General features: G+C 35.6%; 3 protein-coding genes across 4 annotated transcripts in view; 2 read left to right on the top strand and 1 right to left on the bottom strand.

Moving 5' to 3' along the window:
- Positions 1–458: 458 nt before the first annotated feature.
- Positions 459–2798, bottom strand: LOC141446298 (uncharacterized). Its single transcript, XM_074112847.1, has 3 exons — positions 1769–2798; positions 1282–1375; positions 459–1037 (listed from the first exon to the last, which is right to left on the bottom strand). Exons 1-3 carry the CDS (start codon positions 1884–1886, stop codon positions 653–655), a joined length of 597 nt encoding a protein of 198 aa, XP_073968948.1. The 5' UTR covers positions 1887–2798; the 3' UTR covers positions 459–652.
- Positions 2799–3970: 1172 nt separating this feature from the next.
- Positions 3971–11628, top strand: LOC141446293 (uncharacterized). Its single transcript, XM_074112841.1, has 10 exons — positions 3971–4367; positions 5139–5309; positions 5394–5651; positions 5721–5867; positions 6148–6333; positions 6692–6901; positions 8091–8274; positions 8709–9079; positions 9882–10032; positions 10582–11628. The coding sequence occupies exons 1-10, from the start codon at positions 4146–4148 to the stop codon at positions 11004–11006; spliced, it is 2325 nt and encodes a 774-aa protein (XP_073968942.1). The 5' UTR covers positions 3971–4145; the 3' UTR covers positions 11007–11628.
- Positions 11629–13242: 1614 nt separating this feature from the next.
- Atx-1 (Ataxin 1) overlaps positions 13243–23830 on the top strand; it is a 105436-nt gene continuing 94848 nt past the window's right edge. For both annotated transcript variants that reach the window (XM_074112840.1, XM_074112839.1), the window contains exon 1: positions 13243–13466. The gene's annotated coding sequence lies outside the window, so the exon portion shown is untranslated. The remainder of the gene's footprint in view (positions 13467–23830) is intronic.

Genomic DNA, 23830 nt, shown 5'->3' with positions numbered 1-23830 from the left:
TATACTCCATTTAATAAAGGCGTCTTTAGAATAGGCACATAACAACAAGGACGAATCCAGAAGAAGTATCCCACAAGCTATTGAAGGAAAATCTGTCTGAAGGGAAGATTCTCTAGAAAGAAGTCGCGATGAAATGATGGTGTGTTCTCCAACCAAAACATCTGCCACACAGTGGATGTTAAGCAGCTGACTACCAAGAATCACTACCGTCACCTCCCTTAAGATGTGCACCCTCGGCCGTAACATCACTTGAAGACAATTTAGCTGATGTAGGGAACTCTACATGAAAACGGTTTACATGATCTCATAGTCAATGGTCACGATAAAAATTCCAAGGTCAAAACTGATCTAGAGTTCTGAGACATAATAATTTAGTACAAATAATATCAAAGAGTGGCCAGAATGATTTTCCAAACAGCTGACAGAAAATAAACAAAAACTTCAAGAAGAGCCAAATCTTTTAACTTTTATAACAACTCATTTATATTTAATGAGATATATTTCACTACTTGTTAGAAATTAACACAATATTTACAGTATTTTATTTACAGGAATTAAAAGATTGAAAGTAAATTTACAAAATAAATGTAAGCATTTACTTTTAGAGGTTTACGTTTCTGGTCACCTTTATTCAGTAACTCTAACCCATAGTTTATGAATCTTCTTCTAACACTTTACACAGAATGGCACCATTATCGTTTAAAGATTTTAATTTTTTCATCTTTATAAGACGCCATTGGTACTTCCTAGCCCAAAATCTAGTGTTCACATCAGAACAAACCCACTCTGGGGTAACAGCCGATTCTATGGCTCTTTGTATATACTGTTCTTCACTGTCCAACACCGGTGTCTTCTTTGATCTCTTCACTCGATCACTACTTAGTTCACCGTTCTTCTTCTTGTCTTCAATCGCCAGTAAATCGTCGCCTGTCACAATGCGACCCTTGCTAATCATCTGTATGCCAGGCTTTTCATCTCCACACTGTTTCCTTCTCTTCCCTATACATCTCTTACCCTTCTTGGATTCTTTAATTTTTCTGTAACAGAAAACAATTGATCAAGTCATGTGAATATTCCCTCTAGTTAATATTTATCATGGTATTAATGAAACCCCCTTTTAAGAATGGACTGTTCGTCCCGAAATATCCTTCGGAATAGTAACAAATAAAGTAACCCCCTATTACATGCTTTAGTGACTGATTGACAAATTAAAACAGTTATATAGATAATTAAAAGAAGAGATGTAATGCAGGACAGAATTAAAAATCAAAATATACTTACTCATCTAATCTCTCGGCCAGAATTTTCGCAATAATGCCTTCGAAGTTTGATTTTGATTTATTATCTTCGTCTAGCGTTACAGGTAAGTTCGCCCCTAAAAAATTGGAATAGCATTTTAGATATATTTTTTACGTTCTCTTAACTGATAGATTAGTAACTACTTTTAAATATATTTTTCTAGGGAAACTAGTGTTACAGTAGAGTAATCAGGTAGGGTTTGGGACTCGAGATAGGCTTCTCTGTGAGGTTACGTTTCAGTCTAATTTACGATCTGAATAATGTTAGTAACTACTTAAATTGGAAGAAAATTTGATAGAAGCTACAGAATAGTACGATGAAAAAGTGGTATGACTATGAGTGATCATGCCAGATATTATTTGTATTTCGCGCTTGATACGGATTGCAATACTTAATAACTCTTTCACAAGAACTAAAAGTAAGTAGAAATCTATAACAGCTAGAAATCTTATAAGTTCTATTAACTTACTTTTAGCTTCTCCAGTAAATTTTCCGTCAAATGCTTGTTGGACAAAGTCACACTGTAAAGCATCGGCCAAAGCTGCTTTCTGCTCCTCACAGTCACTGTCATCTGAAGACATGTTCATAGAGTTGTGTTTGGCTATAACTTAATTAGCCGTTACATTCACTCTATAAAAACTCTATTTTTTTCGTATTCCTGCAGGTTAAGATTTATTTTGTTACAATAACTTAGAAAGGCATTAAGATGCGAAGTACACACTAAAAAGGTTTAATGTCAATTAAACTAGTAAGTATAAATAAAGACAAAATACGTAAACAAGTATAGTTCGAAAAGTTCTTTTAAATCTACAAAAACACTTCAAAAAAACTTTTTCTGCCAGACTGTAGGGTCACTTCTGATCAACAGATTCAGCAGTTTTGGATGATTTTACTTTTCTTTTTTTATCCAACGGAGGTGGAACTTTAGGAGGTGGACCACAAGGTTGTAACATTTTCTCCATCAGAATAAACTTCACTCTTGCTTTAGTTTCATTTTCGGCAAGTGAAAAATAATTTATAAGATCCGTATGTCCTAGATAGCCAGCAAAACTATCACGTTGACGATTTACATTCATCTTCCATTCGCAGAAGTCTTTCTCCTCTTCGGTGGCTCGATATCCTTTGCTTTTTATACCTTTCTTTTTGAACTTCTCAAATTGTAACTCTATAGGGTGTCTAATATTAAGGTTAGCCAGATGAGGAGGTTGGTTTAAGTTTAGTTTATCACTCATTACTTATAATTTAATTAAGAGATAAGATTTTCGAATTTATTGGCGTAGAAGCATACCTAAAAGCTAGAAGTCATGGAATCGTAGCAGACAAAAATTACGTTATCATCCAAAAAAAAAAAATATTAGTATTACTAAAAATTATTCTTAATTTCTCACATATTTATTCAACAAAATTATTTTAATTCTAACTCAACTAACAGCATTACGATACAAACAAATCATATTCGTTTCACATTACCTCTCTTATGGTTATATAACCCCTGACAAAGACCATCCACAGCTACTCAATAGTTGTTTAATAGGCTTTTTATTAAATTACCAGAGTATATTCAGATATTAGAAAATTAACATTTTAAAATATAAATAACAAAATTTATCTGAGTGATACTAGCTATAATTGTACATACATAAATGAATTTTTGTATTTTTTTAAAAATTAATTTATATTTACTGTATTTAATTATGTATCTATTGAAGTTTTTTATGCAATATTTAATTTGTTTGACTATAATGAGATGGTATTTATTGTAATCTATTTATACCCACGATCGCATTTACTTGTTATCAGTACTAGTGAACGCATATTAATTTAAAAAAGAAATTATTTGTTAGGAAATTTTATTGATTTTAAAATTTTATTTTATTGATTATAATTTTTTAATCGAATTGAAAGTGAAGTCACTACTTTTTTCTATCTAAATAATTTCATAGATTTTATTATTATGGAGAATCTGGTGTCTAGCGGCGAGAATGGATACTAACATCTTATTAGGTTTAGGCAAGTCCTGCTATCTAGCAGCGGTTTCCAGAACTTTTTTTCATTGTCTTTACGGTTACAGACATACTAATAATTAACTCAAGTTTGTTTAAGTTTTTAAAATTAATGTAATTAGTTAATTCTAAGGAAAAGTATTGCAATCGTGCACATTTTCAGTTTGGACTTTTCAACGGAAACATGCAATTCGAGTTTGATGCAAACGAAAAAATGGATTATGCATACCCAGAGATGGGCAAAAAGTTTATCAATTAAATGAAAACAAAATTTAATTTTAATAATAATTAAAACTAAAAAAAAATTAATCGGCCAAAATTAGTTGATTGAATTAAATTCACTTTTAATTTTAATCACTTTGGACAATTAAATTTTTTAATTTAATCAAAATTTAAGAGATTAAATTTTTTTAACCCCAACTTTGCCAATGGTTGAACCAGGATGGGGCTAATGCACCTTCATTCTGTCTAGCTGGTGCCTCATTACCATCAATATTATCACAGTTTTTTAATTTTTTTCTAAAACGGCTCCAACAGTTTACTTGTAATTAATACTCATTGCAAACATGTAATTCTGAGATCACGCTTCGTTCAAGGGTGCCCTCCATAGCAATGATGTCGAGTATTAAAATACGAATTGATGAGAGGAAATTATGTCAGCTGGTTTTTCGTAATTGGTCGAAATTTGAATGAAGCTGGTGAATAAGAATGTAAATTACTCAGACCAAATTTGTTTTTATATAAGTAATATTTATTAATTACGAGATTACCAAAATGATATCCAAGTAGGTTATTTAATCAGTTAGATTAAAAGTAATATAAAAATTTTACGTGGCATCTTCAATGAATATGACAAAGACATACATTTTGTGTTTGATCAATGGTATCATAGCTATTCGGTGTAAACAACTTTCCTTCGGTTCCAATTCTTTTTTGGCATCCGTACCTTTTATAAACACTAGCCCAAAAGTATATTGCAGTTTATTAGTGAATAAAAACATGGTGCTTACTTCGAAATGTGGATTATTACCTGCTACAAGGAAATTTACCAAAAACACAGACAAGGTAAAAGACAAAATTTAAAAGATAATTTTATTCTAGTCATCATAACTGCCTACAAAACATCTGTATTCCGTTTGAAGTAGCTTGCTTAGTGAGTGTCAGCCCCAGATTTGCTCTACCTTCGAAATTCCCGTAATAGGGTTAATAAAAGACCCTGAATACATCATCAACATCTCACCCTCGGACGGAAATATGAACTACATTATCCGAGGGAAAACCACAGATATAGTTACTCTAATCACTAACTGAACACCACCACAAATAAAGGTCACAAAAGTTCTTTTGTTCGTTGAAATGGATTCTGAGCGGCCAGCATCTCCACACAGTACCAACAACTCTTCTTTCTCCATGAATCACCTTCTTTGACTTGACCCAAGATTCTTCAGACAATTTCCCATTCAAATACAATGAGGAGTTTGTTCTTTCACCTGTCTCAAGGGCATCTCAAATTGATGGGGCTCAATATCATCTATGTACAGTTTGGAAAGTTAAAGAGATCTACTGCTTGGGATGTGAGACGATCAGATCCTAGAACTCTGGTCAGAAAGCTGTGCTCAAGAATGTTCATTTCACCATCCGAATCGTTCATTATCGTTCGAATTGGACATTATATAGCATTGGACTACCAGTAAACACTTTAGTTAAATGTTCATTCACTTATTATGGAAAACTAATTTTCATTGAAGGGAAATCCGCTTTATAACTTCCGCAGCATGGCGGACTAACTTCTCCCAACCATCTTCTAACTCGATTAATGTAATATTTTTTTGACAGAAAGTACTACCAAGGTTAGAGTTCCAAAGTTGTATAAGCCCGGCGAAGTTCACTCTGAAACCGTATTCAGAAATGGTCAATCCATACCGCCATGGCTGTTCAATTCTGTGCAACCATCCGACATCCAACTCGGAGCTACGCAGAGCAATGAAGAAAACTACAAGAGCTAAGGTAAACGCGTCAAGTATTTTATGAAGTAACATTTTCTTGTCTATTTTTTATGTCCTCAGTAATATTTGTGCTATATTACACAAGGATGTGCCAGAAGATTGTGGAGTGGACAAGAAAGTCTTGGTTGATCGTGTCGGCGAAGTGTTGGAAGAAATGCTGTTGTCCAGATATCGTCGAGAAGAAGAAGTAGAGGAAGATGTTACAGTAGATGGTGATGAACCTTATTCTGCAGAAACTCCAGAGGATATTGAGCTAGTAGCAGCGGGTACAATTGGAGGTCAAAGACCTATTTTGGTGTTAGACCTGCGAAGGACCACATCCCAGGAGACTATAGCTACCAGGGTAATGTAGCAAATGATTTCCAATAGCAATTTGTGTGGACTGATAACTAAATTTTATGCTCGCTTCCAGGAAGGACGTGAAACTTCCGGAGATGCGAGATCACCAATAGTATCGCCGGCTCAAAGTTCTGTGTCTGCGGCCAGCCAGTCGCTAATGTATCCTGCAGTTAAAGGAGCCCCAACTCCTCAAACGCCAGGTCAAGAACCACATCCAGAGGTCTGTCTGGTTTGGGTCTTCTAATAGGAACGTCTCTCAGGAAGTGTAGTGATTTAGGGAAGTGGTTATCACTTTAGGGATTATTTTTTCTAATAGTGTTTATAGTTTTCTTTCTCTCCCATTCGCTCCGCAGCCATTTTGTGGTAGCAGGACAGGTTGGCACGCCTCACAAAAACAACCAGATCGCGACGAAGAAGTTTTTTGCGTCACAAACTTTTTGAGAGATGTTATGTTTTAAAAAATTAAAACATGGATACAAGAAACTCCTAATGTTGTCCAGGTAGTAGAGGCGGCAAATGGTGCTGCTCCGGTGACCAGCGTTGACGTTCCCGCTGATGAGTCGGACATTCAAAGAAGAAGGGGTAAAGTTAGAAAGAAGAAGAAGTCTGGCAAAAATATTTCGGTGTTACCTGATGATAGAGGCAGTAAAGAAGTGGTTGGACTGATCGAACCCGGCGAGACCCAGGTATGTCTTCTTAATTCATCTTAGTTTGGGAAGCCATGGCGAATTCTGCAAAGAGAGTTCAGTGTTCAGTTTACCTGGAAGTTGAGTTTTGATATTTTATTGTGTTAGGTTGGGTTTCCGCTTGGGATTGGATCTCAGCGTTTCTTCAGACTCCTGCCTTGCTCTTGAAACCCTCACATCCTCACGCCTTCCGTTGCACACTTTTACAATCAACAAAAATGGAGAAATACCAGTTGCACTTCACGGGCCCAGAGGATTTGGTTTTTCGTCCACTTCCTGTACAAATATTGTTGTCTCCAAATGAATAAAAATTATTCGTATTGCCTTACAAATTAACCGCTAGTGACTTTCGAGACAGGTATCGGCATGCAAAGATGGCGTTGTAGACGAATACAGAAGCGGTCAGACTTCCACCACTCCAGCCGAACTAGCCTCTCAGGGTGGCGGTTTGGACCCTCAGCAAGCCGAACGATTACTTCCTGTATCAGATCTGTTTGATCAGAGAACCTTACGACATCTACGAAGAACTGTCACAATACACGATCTTGAGGCCCATTTCAGATCTGTGGTAAGTATAGGCAATCTAAAATGTTTTTCATCCGGAATAGATTCACTCAAGTGATTATCTTAAACCAATGTTGCTGCGTATTCTGGCTGCCTTAATGCTGAAAATGGAGATAAGGCCAAGCCACAGCCTTACTGCACTAGGCCAATCTCGGCGGAATTTCCGGGATCAAAGAGCAAGACGCCTACATTGAAGGCTTATTTTTAACTGCGATCTGTTACAAATCATTCAGTTTAGGGTCCAGCTTCCTAAGGGCGCTAAGTAACTACTGCAGGACTAGCCGTTTTGCCTTGGGCTTCCGCTTTTTGATTAGGACTATTCAGCCAATTCCTCGTTTCCGCCGCCACTCCATCTACCCACGTTTGGTTGGTGGACTTGCTCTTCGATAAATTCCGTCCTCAGACTTATGGTAACTCCATTTAAATGGACTGCCACAGTATTCTTCTCCTATGATACGCTTCCGCGAATATCTCTTTCAGCTGCTTGTTTTAAAATCAGAAAAAGCCACTAATAGTCTCCATTATTTCCATTGATAAAGTTCACGGCCAAGTTTCGTCTGTTTTGGCCAGCCCTCTTAAGACCTGACCAAATTTAATCATCATTTGAATGAGAAAACTCAGGCCGAGCACGAATTGCTCGGAGTTCAAAGGTTCCAACTCTGAAGATTTGAAACTTTACTTTCAAACACCAATTTTTCACAAAATTCTTTTTGATTCTATAGAGCCGTACATCACCCTGGAATGATGCTTTAAAAGAGGGATAACTGAGCCACCTCCTCCTGAGAAATATACTACAACAAATTTCCCAAGTAAAATCATTCAAAATCATTATTTTAACTTTATAACTTTTTATAGAGTCAGGGCGTGCGAAGTTTAGAGAAAAAGAACCATTTTCGGAAAGGAAAGCATATTCTGCTGGACTCAGTAGTCGAGCTAGAGTATTCAAAGCACTCATAGACGACCTGTTTGCCTGGGAAAACACGATATCGACAATTCGACCTCTCTAACAAAAATAAATAAACAATTGGTGAGCTCTCGGGCAAAGTGCTACTAAAGATTTACTAATCTGATAAAAAGCACAGCTAACTAAATGATGTTTAGTCCAATAGATCCAAGACTGATCTATTTAACAATAATTTTTGGAACAGTTGGTTGCAAGCAACGATTTATAATTCCAAACTATTTGACTGCAGTGGCGAAAAGTTTTAGAAGAAGCGATGGTAGTGAGTGAACTCTCTCCGGAAGAGGAACTGAAACATGTGCTGGAGGAAGTGAACATTGAGCCCTCGGCGCCAGAGAACTGGATCAGCTACCCCAGAGCCTTTGCCTACGACAGGACTCGCTTTGATCTGCCCATCAACAAAGATAAACTGAATGGTGAGCAATATTGACAATACTCTGAGATTGCTCTCTCTTACTGCTGTAAGTATTGCGATCATGTGCAATGTTAAACATGTGTTTTCTTCCGGAAGTACATGTCCAGAGGTCCGCTGAATGCGTAATGTTTTAGTCTATCGTTGAGTGCTTGTAAACAGAACAAAAATAGAAGTTATAATAATTAAATAACTTAATATCGGAAATAACAAAAAAATGTCTAAGTTGGAACCTTGGGAAGAGTATTAAGAGAAAGTAGTGTGAATGTGCAGCCCTGATTGTTTTCAATGTATGGTAGAGTTGGTTGGTACAACTGTTTGCTGAAGGAGGCCCAGGGCTCCAGTCCGAATTGAAGTAATAGCAATAATAAAGCGGAAGTAAGATCCACAATTTATTTTTTTAAATGCAATAATACATTGATGTTTTTGGTATGTTAGGGATGGCACCACTCGAGTACCTCAGAGATTATGTAGCCATTTCCAGAAGGCACAATCTGCTCTACGACTACGTGTTCGACAAGTATAGAGAATATGCCGAAAAAGAGACGGCTGCAGATGTGGAAACCAAAATCGAACAGGCCGAAGAATTAGAGAAGCAAGATCAGCAGCCACAGGAAGTTCTTGAGGTAAGCGGAGAGAATGTCGAGACGAGAGTAGAGGTTACTGACGAGAAAACAGAGGAACAAGATACGAAACAGGGAGTGGCCGGAGAGGAAACAGAACTGGACCTACATGCAGCCCAGGATGTGACGGGAGAAAGGATACCTGCAGATTCGAGCCGCCAAAGAGAACGCTTCATTCTTGGGAAGGTATTGATCAAATAGTTCACCTCAGAGCGGAAGTGGATGCTGGCATCTTGGTGTCCCTGCGCTGATCCCTGCTTAGAAAATAATTTAGTGGCTTTAAAGTCATATATTCTGCAATCAATTACACCTATCGTGCCTCCCGTGGGTTCAGACAGTGGTTAAGTGCATGTCACTGAAGTTATGTGAAGACGAGCTACAGTTTGCCTTGATATGGTAAGCCGAGGTAGATAATATGGGTAGGCTGTGCTATTAAAGTAAAGTAAAGTAATCGCCTATTTTTTCAGGCGGGGCTTACCGTCCAACTACCATTTACTAGGTGTCGTGGACGGATTGTGCTATTAAAACAGCTGTTCGATTTTTGTACTCTATTACCGCCATATCTTAGGTCTTGTACTCGTACAAACGGTCCAAATAATTCATCACGAACGTTTTCATCTTCTAGCTGAAGCTGACCATAACTGTGGAGGAGCGAAACGAGCGGAAGCTCACGTTAGTTTCTCTTAATGTTAATCTCATTTTCTTCGGGCACCTAATTTTCCATGCATATTTACTTAAACATCGAAAGCTACAAGAACCTGAATGCATGAAGGTTCTGAAGCACAAGCCATTGCATTGTTATGTATTGGGCTTCTACTTCCACAAAAGATTAATTGCACCATATTTATGAGATTCAGTTTTCCAGCAAACCAACTAATTATGGTAAATATAGCAAACTAATTACCAATCTTGGCCTTAACAAAAAGAACTTAACTAAAACCTAAGAATTGAATTTTTTTGGCCCAAGGTTAACCATTCATTTTTGCAGAACATTCTGCCAGCTCTTGGTGAAATCATGAGTCGCCCATTTAACGAAGAAGAATCCTCTAGACTGAGGGAGATGGTCAGCTGGTGTGACCAGGACATCATCGATTTAAGGACATGGATTGGACTTTGTGCGCTCACTGAAAGGGTTTTCGGTTTGTACTTTATAATTCAGTACTTATAATTCTATAACCTACTCATTTGTTGCTAAAAGTAAAAAATTCATCTAGTACATAAGTTTGCATCAGTGATCAAGTAACGACGAAGTCTTTCACTTCTGCGTCAATCCTAGAGTTTAGCTTTTTCTTCCAATGCTTTTTTTCATGGCATATGTGGGGTAACCACTGTTACCCAGTGTTTAAGCGACTATTTCTCTATATAGTTTCCAAGATCGCTAGTCTGAGCACAGTAATGTATCCCCAGACTGCAAGCACGTCCACTTCTTTGTGATCAACTACCCCAGCGAGCCCTTCCAGCCACTCCAGCTACACCCTACCCACTAAAACTGCATCTTTTGATCTGCTATTCTTTTAAATCTATTTATTGACATTCAAAGAATTATTCTCATTTTAACTTTTTCCTTGGATATTTGTACTTTTTGAAGTGGAGTACCCCTTACTGGGAAAATATTACCGAATTTCATTTATATTTACGTAAATTAAAAATGGTACGATATTTCTGCACTACAGTTTATTATTTTACAGGGCATCAGTTCAGTTCCGGACATGACCCGAATCTAGGCCGGCAGCAGGTTATAGAACAAGTAGACTTTGAAAACCTGCAGGAGAAACTGCCACGACTCCACCTACGTCCAGATCTGCTGGCCTTGTTGGCGGCCGTACGAGAGGCTTGTCAACGAGAGGACGAAAGCAAACTGGACTACAATATTTATGGGCTAGACGAGACGCCACCAGCGCCAGCTACCCCACCGGAGGGTGCAGAAGTAGAAGAAGTACGACGGGTTCCACGGGTGGGCGTACTGGACGATGATGACAGTGACGCTGAGTTCTTTAACGTTGATACCGCGGAAGAGCATTTGGATCAAAACGACCCATCAGTTCAGGAAAATGATGATGATGATGGATTTACTTCAGAACAAGAAGAAAATGAGGAAGTAGACCAGAAATAAGAGTATTCAGTTTCCACCCTTTTAGGATTGCTCAACTACTTCCGGCGCTTTGTAAACACACAATGTGTTCGCTGGGAAGGGTGCAGTGTGTAACTTTAACACGAATACATACGTCTTGCTGACTTATCTTTTTGCGTTTCGAACTCTCTGTCATGTTCAGGATTGCGATCAAAGTAACCATCATTAACAAAAAAAACATACTTCAGATAACACATGCGGTCGAAGATCTTTGAGAATATAGAGTCAGTTATTTGTAACAAATACATATAAAATAAAACCACGTGACCAAAACTAGTCAAGAAGATTTGAATCACAACAGCCGCCACTACTGTTACCTGATTATAACAACAAGGTAACCTCTTCATGGATCTTCGTGCGCACGTAGCACACGCACACTTCCGTATTATATCAGCCGCTGATATAGAGTTCACATCGGTGCCTGAACTTTTCGCATATACAGAAAACGAGGTTTTAAGAGTAATGGCCCAACGAAGCAGAGTTCAAAACATAAAAGAAGGATTAATAGGAATCAAACTGGCCACTAAACGCGACCTCTGACGATGGATGCAAATCCGAAACCAGGCGTAACACAAAAAGTCGTACGACGGATAATGTCAACGACTTAACCTGCGGTCCAAATATTCAGCGAATCCCTGGCCACCGTTCGCTCTACCTTTCATACTTGTTCCTGTTCAGTCTTTGCTGAGAAATCACTTTGATCTAGCTTTGGCCTGGAAGTCATGGAGTTCCTCAGACTTCTCTCTTTTTGTTGAACCGTGAAATTCTTTGAAGAGCCGTGGGTATAACAACAGGAATCCTCCTTAGTGTTGAGGATGGAGCCATTTTGGCCTCCACCAGCCTATAGCTGTTCGCTTTTTGTTTTTCTCTGATTAAATTCTAATTTCTTCATCCTTGCAGAGCGATGAATCACTCCCAAACCCTGGAACGGTGTTTAAGTATTCTTACTGCCAATTAAATATTACACCTGCCCATTATACCTGTCCTCGAACAAAAGCAATCCTCGTTACGTTATCTCCTTCAAGTTCTTTTTTATTTTGTTTTTGTTTATCCATTGTTCCGAGACACATACATTGTTTTTATTTTTTTTATACGTTGTACTAAATAGAAGGCCGAGGCAGTCATGTTGTATCATGTCCACCGAAGCGAAACGCAAACAGTTCCATGTTGATAGCTGAAGATGGTGAGTTGCTGCAGGTGCTCTTCATGGATATGTTCCTTGGGCCGGCTTTCCTCGGACAGGTGTACTGCTCGCCCTGTCCTCTAGACAATAGCAGGAAGTGAGTGTGGAAATTGTTCTACAAGGAGTACTGCGTGAACTGAACATGAAAGTAATAAAACAAAAAGTTAATAATGGCTCCACAGCAAGAGAGTGATTTAGTTGTTGATTAGTTTATAAAGGTTGTAATGTTTCAGGTTATAATTCTTTGTGTAGCTTATTACTTTTACAAACCTAGAATGATAGAGACAGCATGTGGACGAAGAATTCCGAAGTTTCAACTTCATTTAAAACCATTTCTCTGTTTACACAAACAGTGCAATTATTAAATCAGAATAATTTTAGTTTCTCTTTGCAACTACTACTCTAGATATGACTGGAATTGGCCAACTGAACTTCTTACTGGAAACTAACTCAAAACTTGGTATCTTGGTAAGGTGATTTTCTTCTAAATAACCTCTGAAGCACACAAGGGGCGCCTTGCCTTTCCGAAGGAGCCGGAGACTAGTCTTCGTAACCCCAAGCCCCTCTCTCACGGTTCTGGAGTGGCACATACGGTGGAGACTGAAAAAGCCTGAAAATCCCATGTTCAAATCCTTTATGATAATTAATAACATTAATTAAATTGTTTTATTTAACCGCAAAAAAACGAAGGAACTTTTTTTGCACTATTCAACTATTTTCAATTAAATTTCTTACTAAAATTGAGTCTACTAAATTTTTCTCCCAACGTAGTACTGCCTCATGTTAGTTTAAGCGGAACACATCTGATTACGTTTATATTTGTATGTTTACACGATTAAAAGTAATAAAATTAGTAAAATAATATAAAAGGTACAACTGTAAGTTAGAAAAACAAAACAAATAATACTAAAGTGGAAGGATGTGTTATGGTTAGTAAATACACTGAACACATGGTAAACTTACTTGTAATCATGTATTGAATTTGTAATTAGTGAACAACAGAATAAACAGCATTTAATTCACAAGGCAATGGTGAAGGTTATGGTTGGTTAGGTTATGTGTTATGGAAGAGTTTGCTGTTGTTTGATGCGGCTACTAAACAAAAACAACAAATTTTTCTTTTACTTTAATTTCCAGGTGCTCTACCGTTCCAAGTATTTTCTGCTCAGTATGGCAAAGTGTGTAGAGAAGTAGTTGTCTTTTAAAAATAACAAAAAAAAGTGCACTTTGCCAGCCAGGCGAATTGAATTTCAAAACAGGTAAACAACTTTTTAAAGTGTACTCTTGCTAGTGTAGAATATTAATTTTATGAACACAAAGCGGCTGAAGAGAACCCACAACAGATGGGTGATGGAAAACAATGATGTAGCCAAGGAGCTTTAATGTGATGTCAGCATGCGTGCTTACACGTGAGACGAGCAGCTTGCTGGTTCGGTGACACGTGGGCACCTCCCCCTCTCTGTTCCCTGATTTTTTGTCACGCTTCGGTTTGAGAGACGTTTCCCCTTTGGGTTGAGTATCCCAGATTTCGTTGCAAAATTTAATAAATAAGAAATAAGGATTTTTTTAACTACTGGAAATAAATCTTTTAAGTAACATAACATCATTTCCGATAAAACGACTTCTGGGAAAAGCAGTGGTTAGATTCTGGTTGAAATGCTATTTCCTGTAATGAACAGTTCTATCACTTGTGTACTACGGGCGTCAAATGTGATCCTAAACCCGAAAAGTACCTCTTTACTCAACGGATTGTTCACTTCCTCGAAAATGGATCTGGTAAACTTTTCATACTTTATTATATAACTCTTCCTTTTATCACTTTCAATGGAAATTCTTTTTTTGGGGGGAAGGCCAATCCTGTGGGAAAGGTTTAGTTAGGCTTCTCTGTGAGTAAATTTCAGTGTAATTTTTGGTTGCAAGAACTAAATATTGTTTAAGTGTTCAGAGTTTGAAGAATATTGTGATCTTTGGGGGGAAAGAATAGGACAAAGTCGTGCGTGTTTAAGTTAAGCTAAGAACAAGTAGGAGAAGAATTGAGGCTTCCCTTTGAGTGCCGTTCACTCAATTGAGCGGTTTGTAATAATATTGTGGGGAAATGAATCAGATGCTAAAAGTCCGGGTTTGAATCTAAACACATTACCGGAAGAGTGGATCCTTTAGATGACTTCCTATTTGCTTTCCTACACCATCAACACGCTCCTACATGACTTTTTTTTTACTTTATTTCTTTTTTTAAAAAAAAGTAGAAACATCTGACGTATTATTCTTTCCCAGAGTCATAGAGGTTTTAATAGCCGAGGAGGTTATCTTAGAAAAGTGCAGAGAGCAAAATTAAAAAAAAAAAAAAAAAAAAAATGTAATTAAGTAGGATTTTTACTCCTGGTAGATTGTACAATAGTGAATTACACTCTGGGTGCAACAACAAAGCAGGTTGTAAAGCATTAATTAACAGCAGTAAAGAAGATATCTTGCAGGCAGTGTGTTGTGATTGTCACGCCACTGCCTTCTTTATCTGCGGGTCTCATTAGTCCGCAACCTATAATTATTAACCATAATGTGTTAATGGGAATTTACTTTATCTTTATTTATTAACAAAATAATAATAATAAATTGGCGAAATATTTATAATTTTTTTTTTTTTTTTTTAATAACTGAAGATTTTAGATAGCTTTACCAAATTTGGTGTCATTTCGTAAATGAAGTGTGTACAACTTTTTCTTGCTAGCCGCCATGTTTGCTGCAGACTTTCGATTTACTTTCTAGGGATTGGATTGATGTCCTTCTTGGCGCAGATTCCAATAAAACTTGTAATTTTCTTGTTACCTTCTACCTCAAACCTTCTCAAAGGCGGAAGTAGGCAAAATTTCAGGAAATATTCATTTTTAGTTTCCTGAGTCTGAAAAAGTGGTATTTACAAGTTAGTCTTTGCGGATATTTCAGTCCGTGGAGGTTCTGATTATGGAAGGAAAACGTGGAAAGTTTAGAGTTAGATATTTGGTTAAAGAACGTGATAAAAAGTGGACCACTAAATTTTCTCCGGAAAATTGATAGAAGGGCATCCGGGGGGGGGGAGATTTCCGTAAAGTTCTAGACTTTTTGTTATGGAAATGGATTTCTTTTGTGTACCACTGCACACATGATAGCTTTAATTTAGAGCATTTTGACCAGCCAACTTTATTTCTGCGTGGTATTCAGATAGGAGTGGGGGATTATGCTGTAAAACACCGCAGTACAATCTCTGTAAATGTGTCTAGTAAACATTCCGAGTTGAATGAAAAACAACTTTAGTGCTGCGACTGGGAACAGTGGCTTAATATCCTGTCAACGTAATGATGACTCCATTTGGCGAATACTGAACGATGTGTTCTTCTCCAGTCATCTAGAGGAATCACGTGACGCACGCTTCCTTCAACGTCATGGAGTATAACCCATGATATATTTTCAATATTTTGAAGCCAATTTTCCAAGGACCAAATTATTAGGTTGAATAACGTTTGATTACAGGAGTTATGTTGTAACGGAAGTTCGTAGTATAGTTCCTAAAGTTTGAATAATGTAAAATTGTAATCTCGTTTGATTTTGAGTAATTTTTGGCACTTGTGACGGATTTAGTTAATTTTTCTATATTGTGCCTAACTTTTGTTGTGAGTTGTATTATTCAAAAACAATAAAATTTGATTTTGATTAATGGGGTTACACTGGGCTAGCATGTAATCAAATGTTGATATAGACATTCGAAAATACGCATGAAACTTGCCAGGATGCTCCCGAAGTTGTTGGTACAAGTGATGAAATTCACCAAGTTCATTTCTAGACTTATTTATGTCATGTACACTGCAGCTCCTACTACTAAGCTGCTGCAAATACCAAAGTTTCAACGAAGAATTTTCATATAAAAATAGTTCCTCCATCTTGTTTCGTCAAAAGGAGAACGCGACTAAACTCGTCACTATGTGCATGCGAATCTTTGCTCACTGCTCGTCGCTCTCTTTGATTTGAAGCAGCTATCATCGCCGCTTTGCCCGCCGCTCCACTATGTTTCCAGCCTAAACCGGATATTTGTAGTGAAAGCTCAAAAAAAGCTGCACTATTTCCGGGTTTTCTTCTAAAGAGATTATAGCAATGCTTATTTAATAGTATTCAGGATTTTATTAGGGCTCGAGATTTACAAAGCGCATCCAATTAGATTGGAGTCCTTCGGTTCTTTGTGTCTGGTTGCTTAGTTACGTTGCCCTGAACTGCACTGTCAGTAGTCATTTATTGGTAATGCAGCCAGTCATAACGAAAACAATACAATTTCTGACTAAACTGCGTACAAAGCATGACTACATTTAAATAGTCGAGTAATACAACTGAGTGGACATGCTGACTAGATAGTGGTACTCTGCATTAACGACGGTGAGTCATACAATATCCCGGAATACTTTCCATACGTCGCCACACTTAGCTCATTTCCGCTTGTCCTGTACTCGTACATAGTACATACGCTGCTCTCTCACCATACGTACCAAATATATTCCAGTTAGCCTTGAGTCTAATTTAACTAGTATTACAGTTTTTTGTTTTGTTAATTATATATTGTTCTGGTCGCTTTGTATTTTTGTTCTTGTATTTGTTTGTTTGTTCGGTTCTGAATGCACCGGAAGTGTGTAATTTACTTCAACAGCCGATATTCAAAACAGTACTGTTTTAAATGATGCCTAGTTTGGCTTTTTGTTATGTTTACTTAATTGATTCATCTGTGTATTTATTTGGTCAGCAGTTAATAATAAAAGGGATTGTCGAAGGCTGTTGCAATTAGATTGCCCCGGTCGACCTTCAAAAATATTTTCGAATTTTGACTTTCAACAGAAAAACATTTTGGAAGAATCTATATTTGAAAATATTTTGTTGATGTTATCCATTGTAGGGCGGATGTATTTTATATTTCTGACTGGTTCGGATTTGCATTCATCATCAGAGCCGATGTTTGCAGCAGAAAATTGGACTTCTCTTGAGTGGAAAGTAATCTTTTCTAGTTTTCTCTTCTAAAATATTTATTTATTGCTACTAATTACTTTAAGGCCCGGAGCCCTGTTTTGGGGTTCCGCAGTGTGTTAAGACTGCGACCATTAACTTATGGGTGCAGAATAGGTCTCAGGAGTGGTGGCTTGCCACCACCACTGGGCAGAGACAGGCGAAGGAGTTTATTAAAGGCTATTCGCCGAGGCTGACTGCAGAATTAATCCGTCAAGGCCGTGGGGCTATAAGGATGATTGTAGGCCTATTAACTGGCCACTGCAGACTCAGAAAACACATGCATCGCAAGGGCCTGGCAGATGATAGCCTCTGTAGGTTCTGTCAGGAAGAGGAGGAAACGGCACTGCACGTGTTGTGTCAGTGTGAGGGGCTCGTATGGCTAAGGATGTTACTTCTCGGGGAGGAAAAAAAACCAAGACCTGGTGAGCTTTACCCAAGAGTCGCTCTCCAGCATTAGAAGTCTGATCAAAAGGACAGGTCTGGAGGGTGGGCTTTAAAGTGAGGGGAGCCACAATAGATCGAAAGGGATCGCAGTGGCGTAGGCCTTGAGGCCGCCCTAGTCTAATCTAATCTAATCTAATTGCTTTAAGGGAAGAGATTAGTTGAGTGGATCCGAATGGATAGCCACGCGGAGGTTCCAGGTTCGAATCCACCTGCTAGCCCTTAGATTTTCTCTTCCTAGGAGAGCTTCTGTCCAATGATTTTCCGTGTTGTCCCGAAACGAGAGAACCCTGAGCACGTAGGCCAGCAGAGCACTGGAAAAGCCTGCTGGCGCCAATAACCACCTCTCACTTGGTGGACATACCATAGAATCATGAAAAGAAAACTATCGATTGTGTTGGACCAAAACCAAATGCTGACTCCGCGAACATTCTCCGGGTCGTTTACCAAACAATTCTTCTGAATGGGCGATTCTATTCACTGACAGTTCAACACTATTTTGGATAAACTGCTGTAACATCATTTCTTCCCACATTATCGTCAATAATTTGCACTCTGATTGCAATTATTCCGGTGCAAATAAGGATTCAACCCACCATTGTCTTTACTGCCCTTATTGTAACAAAATTCTACATATTTGGTGTCTAGAGTGTTTTTGTTTGATTACATTTACAAATTTAAATCGCTGAGTCCATGTTCCATTGACCCTCTCCATTTTGGGGGAGAGAATCATTGTATTCCAAATAAGGAATATCATTATTAATTTGTTTACTTTTTGAAACATCATGAGAGTTAATTTAATGTATTTTTTTTTTAAATTTAAATAATTGTACCTGGATCTCTCATAGTGGGAACTAAGATCTATTCTACGTCTTCGGCGCTACAGTCCTGAAAGGACCAGGGCCTCCACGATCAAGGCTCTCCACTGAGCCATAACCAAGATCCATTATACGCCACCTACTCATACATAGCCATTTACTAATTGTAAAAAGTAAGAAAAGTAATCGCCTATTTTTTCAGGCAGCGCTTAACTTCCAACTACCAATAAGGTATCGTGGACGGAGGCGACTAGCAAACATACATTACTGTAAAATTCATTTATTAACCATTAAATAAAATCTAAGGCCTAAGACTGGGAAATCAAACCCAGTACCACAATACATATTAGCTTTACTGGTCTCGCCTCCTGTAAACGTACTTACCTCTCAAACCTGTATGTCTCTATTCGTATTTTTCAGAATTCAATGATCTCTTTACCAAATTATAGAGGAAATTTAGCTCTATAACTGATATAACTGGCAATAAAACAAACTATGTCTATAATTCTATTAAATTGCGTAAACATCTGTCGAGTAGGAAACGAGATATTTAGTGGTAAATTTTCGTTTCGTTTAAAACAGTGAAATCTTTAACTTCAATTATCTCGTAAACTACTCGATAGATTTTGTTACTATTTCACCTGTATATGAAGGCATGTTTTGTCTATAATTGTGTAAAATGTCGTAAAAATCTGTCGAGTAGGAAACGAGATATGTTGAGTTAAATTATCGTTTCGTTTAAAACAGTGAAAACAAAAAGGTTATGTTAGGTTAGGTTAGGTTAGGTTAGGTTAGGTTAGGTTAGGTTAGGTTAGGTTAGGTTAGGTTAGGTTAGGTTAGGTTAGGTTAGGTTAGGTGAGGTTAGGTTAGGTAAGGTTAGGTTAGGTTAGGTTAATTATCTCGTAAACTACTCAATAGATTTTTTTTATATTTCACCTGTATATAGAGACAAGTTTTGTCTATAAATGTGTAAGATGTCGTAAAAATCTGTCGAGTAGGAAACGAGATATTTAGAGTAAAATTTCCGTTTCGCTTAAAACAGTGAAATATTTAACTTCAATTATCTCGTAAACTACTCGATAGATTTTGTTTATATTTCACCTGTATATGAAGACAAGTTTTGTCTATAATTGCATGAAATTTAGTAAAAATCTATCGAGTAGGAAACGAGATATTTAGTGGCAAATTTTCGTTCCGTTTAAAACAGTAAAACTTTTAACTTTAATTATCTCGTAAACTACTCGATAGATTATGTTTATATTTCACCTGTATATGAAGACAAGTTTTGTCTATAATTGCATGAAATTTCGTAAAAATCTGTCGAGTAGGAAACGAGATATTTAGAGTTAAATTTTCGTTTCGAATGAAACAGTGAAATCTTTACCTTTAATTATCTCGTAAACTACTCGATAGATTTTGTTTATATTTCACCTGTATATGAAGACAAGTTTTGTCTATAATTGTATGAAATTTAGTAAAAATCTTTCGAGTAGGAAACGAGATATTTAGTGGTAAATTTTCGTTTCGATTGAAACTGTAAATTTTAACTTTAATTATCTCGTAAACTACTCGATAGATTTTGTTTATATTTCACCTGTATATGAAGACAAGTTTTGTCTATAATTGTATGAAATTTAGTAAAAATCTTTCGAGTAGGAAACGAGATATTTAGAGTTAAATTTTCGTTTCGTTTAAAACAGTGAAATCTTTAACATTAATTATCTCGTAAACTACTCGATAGATTTTGTTTATATTTCACCTGTATATGAAGACAAGTTTTGTCTATAATTGCATGAAATTTCGTAAAAATCTGTCGAGTAGGAAACGAGATATTTAGTGGTAAATTTTCGTTTCGTTTGAAAAAGTGAAATCTTTAACTTTAATTATCTCGTAAACTACTCGATAGATTTTGTTTATATTTCACCTGTATATGAAGACAAGTTTTGTCTATAATTGTATGAAATTTAGTAAAAATTTATCGAGTAGGAAACGAGATATTTAGATTTAAATTTTCGTTTCGTTTAAAACAGTGAAATCTTTAACTTCAATTATCTCGTAAACTACTCGATAGATTTTGTTTATATTTCACCTGTATATGAAGACAAGTTTTGTCTATAATCGCATGAAATTTAGTAAAAATCTATCGAGTAGGAAACGAGATATTTAGATTTAAATTTTCGTTTCGTTTAAAACAGTGAAATCTTTAACTTCAATTATCTCGTAAACTACTCGATAAATTTTGTTTATATTTCACCTGTATATGAAGACAAGTTTTGTCTATAAATGCATGAAATTTCGTAAAAATCTGTCAAATAGGAAACGAGATATTTAGATTTAAATTTTCGTTTCGTTTAAAACAGTGAAATCTTTAACTTCAATTATCTCGTAAACTACTCGATAGATTTTGTTTATATTTCACCTGTATATGAAGACAAGTTTTGTCTATAATTGCATGAAATTTCGTAAAAATCTGTCGAGTAGGAAACGAGATATTTAGAGTTAAATTTTCGTTTCGTTTGAAACAGTGAAATCTTTAACTTCAATTATCTCGTAAACTACTTGATAGATTTTGTTTATATTTCACCTGTATATGAAGACAAGTTTTGTCTATAATTGCATGAAATTTAGTAAAAATCTATCGTGTAGGAAACGTGATATTTAGAGTTAAATTTTCGTTTCGTTTAAAACAGTGAAATCTTTAACATTAATTATCTCGTAAACTACTCGATAGATATTGTTTATATTTCACCTGTATATGAAGACAAGTTTTGTCTACAATTGCATGAAATTTCGTAAAAATCTGTCGAGTAGGAAACGAGATATTTAGAGTTAAATTTTCGTTTCGTTTAAAACAGTGAAATCTTTATGTTTAATTATCTCGTAAACTACTCGATAGATTTTGTTTATGTTTCACCTGTATATGAAGACAAGATTTGTCTATAATTGCATGAAATTTAGTAAAAATCTATCGAGTAGGAAACGAGATATTTAGATTTAAATTTTCGTTTCGTTTAAAACAATGAAATCATTAACTTCAATTATCTCGTAAACTACTCGATAGATTTTGTTTATATTTCACCTGTATATGAAGACAAGTTTTGTCTATAATTGCATGAAATTTCGTAAAAATCTGTCGAATAGGAAACGAGATATTTAGAGTTAAATTTTCGTTTCGTTTAAAACAGTGAAATCTTTAACATTAATTATCTCGTAAACTACTCGATAGATTTTGTTTATATTTCACCTGTATATGAAGACAAGTTTTGTCTATAATCGCAGGAAATTTAGTAAAAATCTATCGAGTAGGAAACGAGATATTTAGATTTAAATTTTCGTTTCGTTTAAAACAGTGAAATCTTTAACATTAATTATCTCGTAAACTACTCGATAGATTTTGTTTATATTTCACCTGTATATGAAGACAAGTTTTGTCTATAATCGCAGGAAATTTAGTAAAAATCTATCGAGTAGGAAACGAGATATTTAAAGTTAAATTTTCGTTTCGTTTAAAACAGTGAAATCTTTAACATTAATTATCTCGTAAACTACTCAATAGATTTTGTTTATATTTCACCTGTATATGAAGACAAGTTTTGTCTATAATCGCAGGAAATTTAGTAAAAATCTATCGAGTAGGAAACGAGATATTTAGATTTAAATTTTCGTTTCGTTTAAAACAGTGAAATCTTTAACTTCAATTATCTCGTAAACTACTCGATAGATTTTGTTTATATTTCACCTGTATATGAAGACAAGTTTTGTCTATAATTGCATGAAATTTCGTAAAAATCTTTCAAATAGGAAACGAGATATTTAGATTTAAATTTTCGTTTCGTTTAAAACAGTGAAATCTTTAACTTCAATTATCTCGTAAACTACTCGATAGATTTTGTTTATATTTCACCTGTATATGAAGACAAGTTTTGTCTATAATTGCATGAAATTTCGTAAAAATCTGTCAAATAGGAAACGAGATATTTAGAGTTAAATTTTCGTTTCGTTTAAAACAATGAAATCTTTAACTTTAATTATCTCGTAAACTACTCGATAGATTTTGTTTATATTTCTCCTGTATATGAAGACAAGTTTTGTCTATAAGTGCATGAAATTTAGTAAAAATCTATCGAGTAGGAAACGAGATATTTAGATTTAAATTTTCGTTTCGTTTGAAACAGTGAAATCTTTAACTTCAATTATCTCGTAAACTACTTGATAGATTTTGTTTATATTTCAGCTGTATATGAAGACAAGTTTTGTCTATAATTGCATGAAATTTAGTAAAAATCTATCGTGTAGGAAACGAGATATTTAGAGTTAAATTTTCGTTTCGTTTAAAACAGTGAAATCTTTAACATTAATTATCTCGTAAACTACTCGATAGATTTTGTTTATATTTCACCTGTATATGAAGACAAGTTTTGTCTATAATTGCATGAAATTTCGTAAAAATCTGTCGAGTAGGAAACGAGATATTTAGAGTTAAATTTTCGTTTCGTTTAAAACAGTGAAATCTTTAACATTAATTATCTCGTAAACTACTCGATAGATTTTGTTTATATTTCACCTGTATATGAAGACAAGTTTTGTCTATAATTGCATGAAATTTCGTAAAAATCTGTCGAGTAGGAAACGAGATATTTAGTGGTAAATTTTCGTTTCGTTTGAGAAAGTGAAATCTTTAACTTTAATTATCTCGTAAACTACTCGATAGATTTTGTTTATATTTCACCTGTATATGAAGACAAGTTTTGTCTATAATTGTATGAAATTTAGTAAAAATTTATCGAGTAGGAAACGAGATATTTAGATTTAAATTTTCGTTTCGTTTAAAACAGTGAAATCTTTAACTTCAATTATCTCGTAAACTACTCGATAAATTTTGTTTATATTTCACCTGTATATGAAGACAAGTTTTGTCTATAAATGCATAAAATTTCGTAAAAATCTGTCAAATAGGAAACGAGATATTTAGAGTTAAATTTTCGTTTCGTCTAAAACAGTGAAATCTTTAACTTCAATTATCTCGTAAACTACTTGATAGATTTTGTTTATATTTCACCTGTATATGAAGACATGTTTTGTCTATAATTGCATGAAATTTAGTAAAAATGTATCGTGTAGGAAACGAGATATTTAGAGTTAAATTTTCGTTTCGTTTAAAACAGTGAAATCTTTAACTTTAATTATCTCGTAAACTACTCGATAGATTTTGTTTATATTTCACCTGTATATGAAGACAAGTTTTGTCTATAATTGCATGAAATTTCGTAAAAATCTGTCGAGTAGGAAACGAGATATTTAGAGTTAAATTTTCGTTTCGTTTGAAACAGTGAAATCTTTAACTT

This window comes from Rhodnius prolixus, unplaced genomic scaffold (genome assembly GCF_049639745.1).
Source record: "Rhodnius prolixus isolate KJV_2025 unplaced genomic scaffold, Rpr scaffold_1, whole genome shotgun sequence".
Taxonomy (NCBI): Eukaryota; Metazoa; Arthropoda; class Insecta; order Hemiptera; family Reduviidae; genus Rhodnius; species Rhodnius prolixus.
Note: the sequence above shows the minus strand (reverse complement) of the source record. Positions and strands in the feature narration are given on the sequence as shown.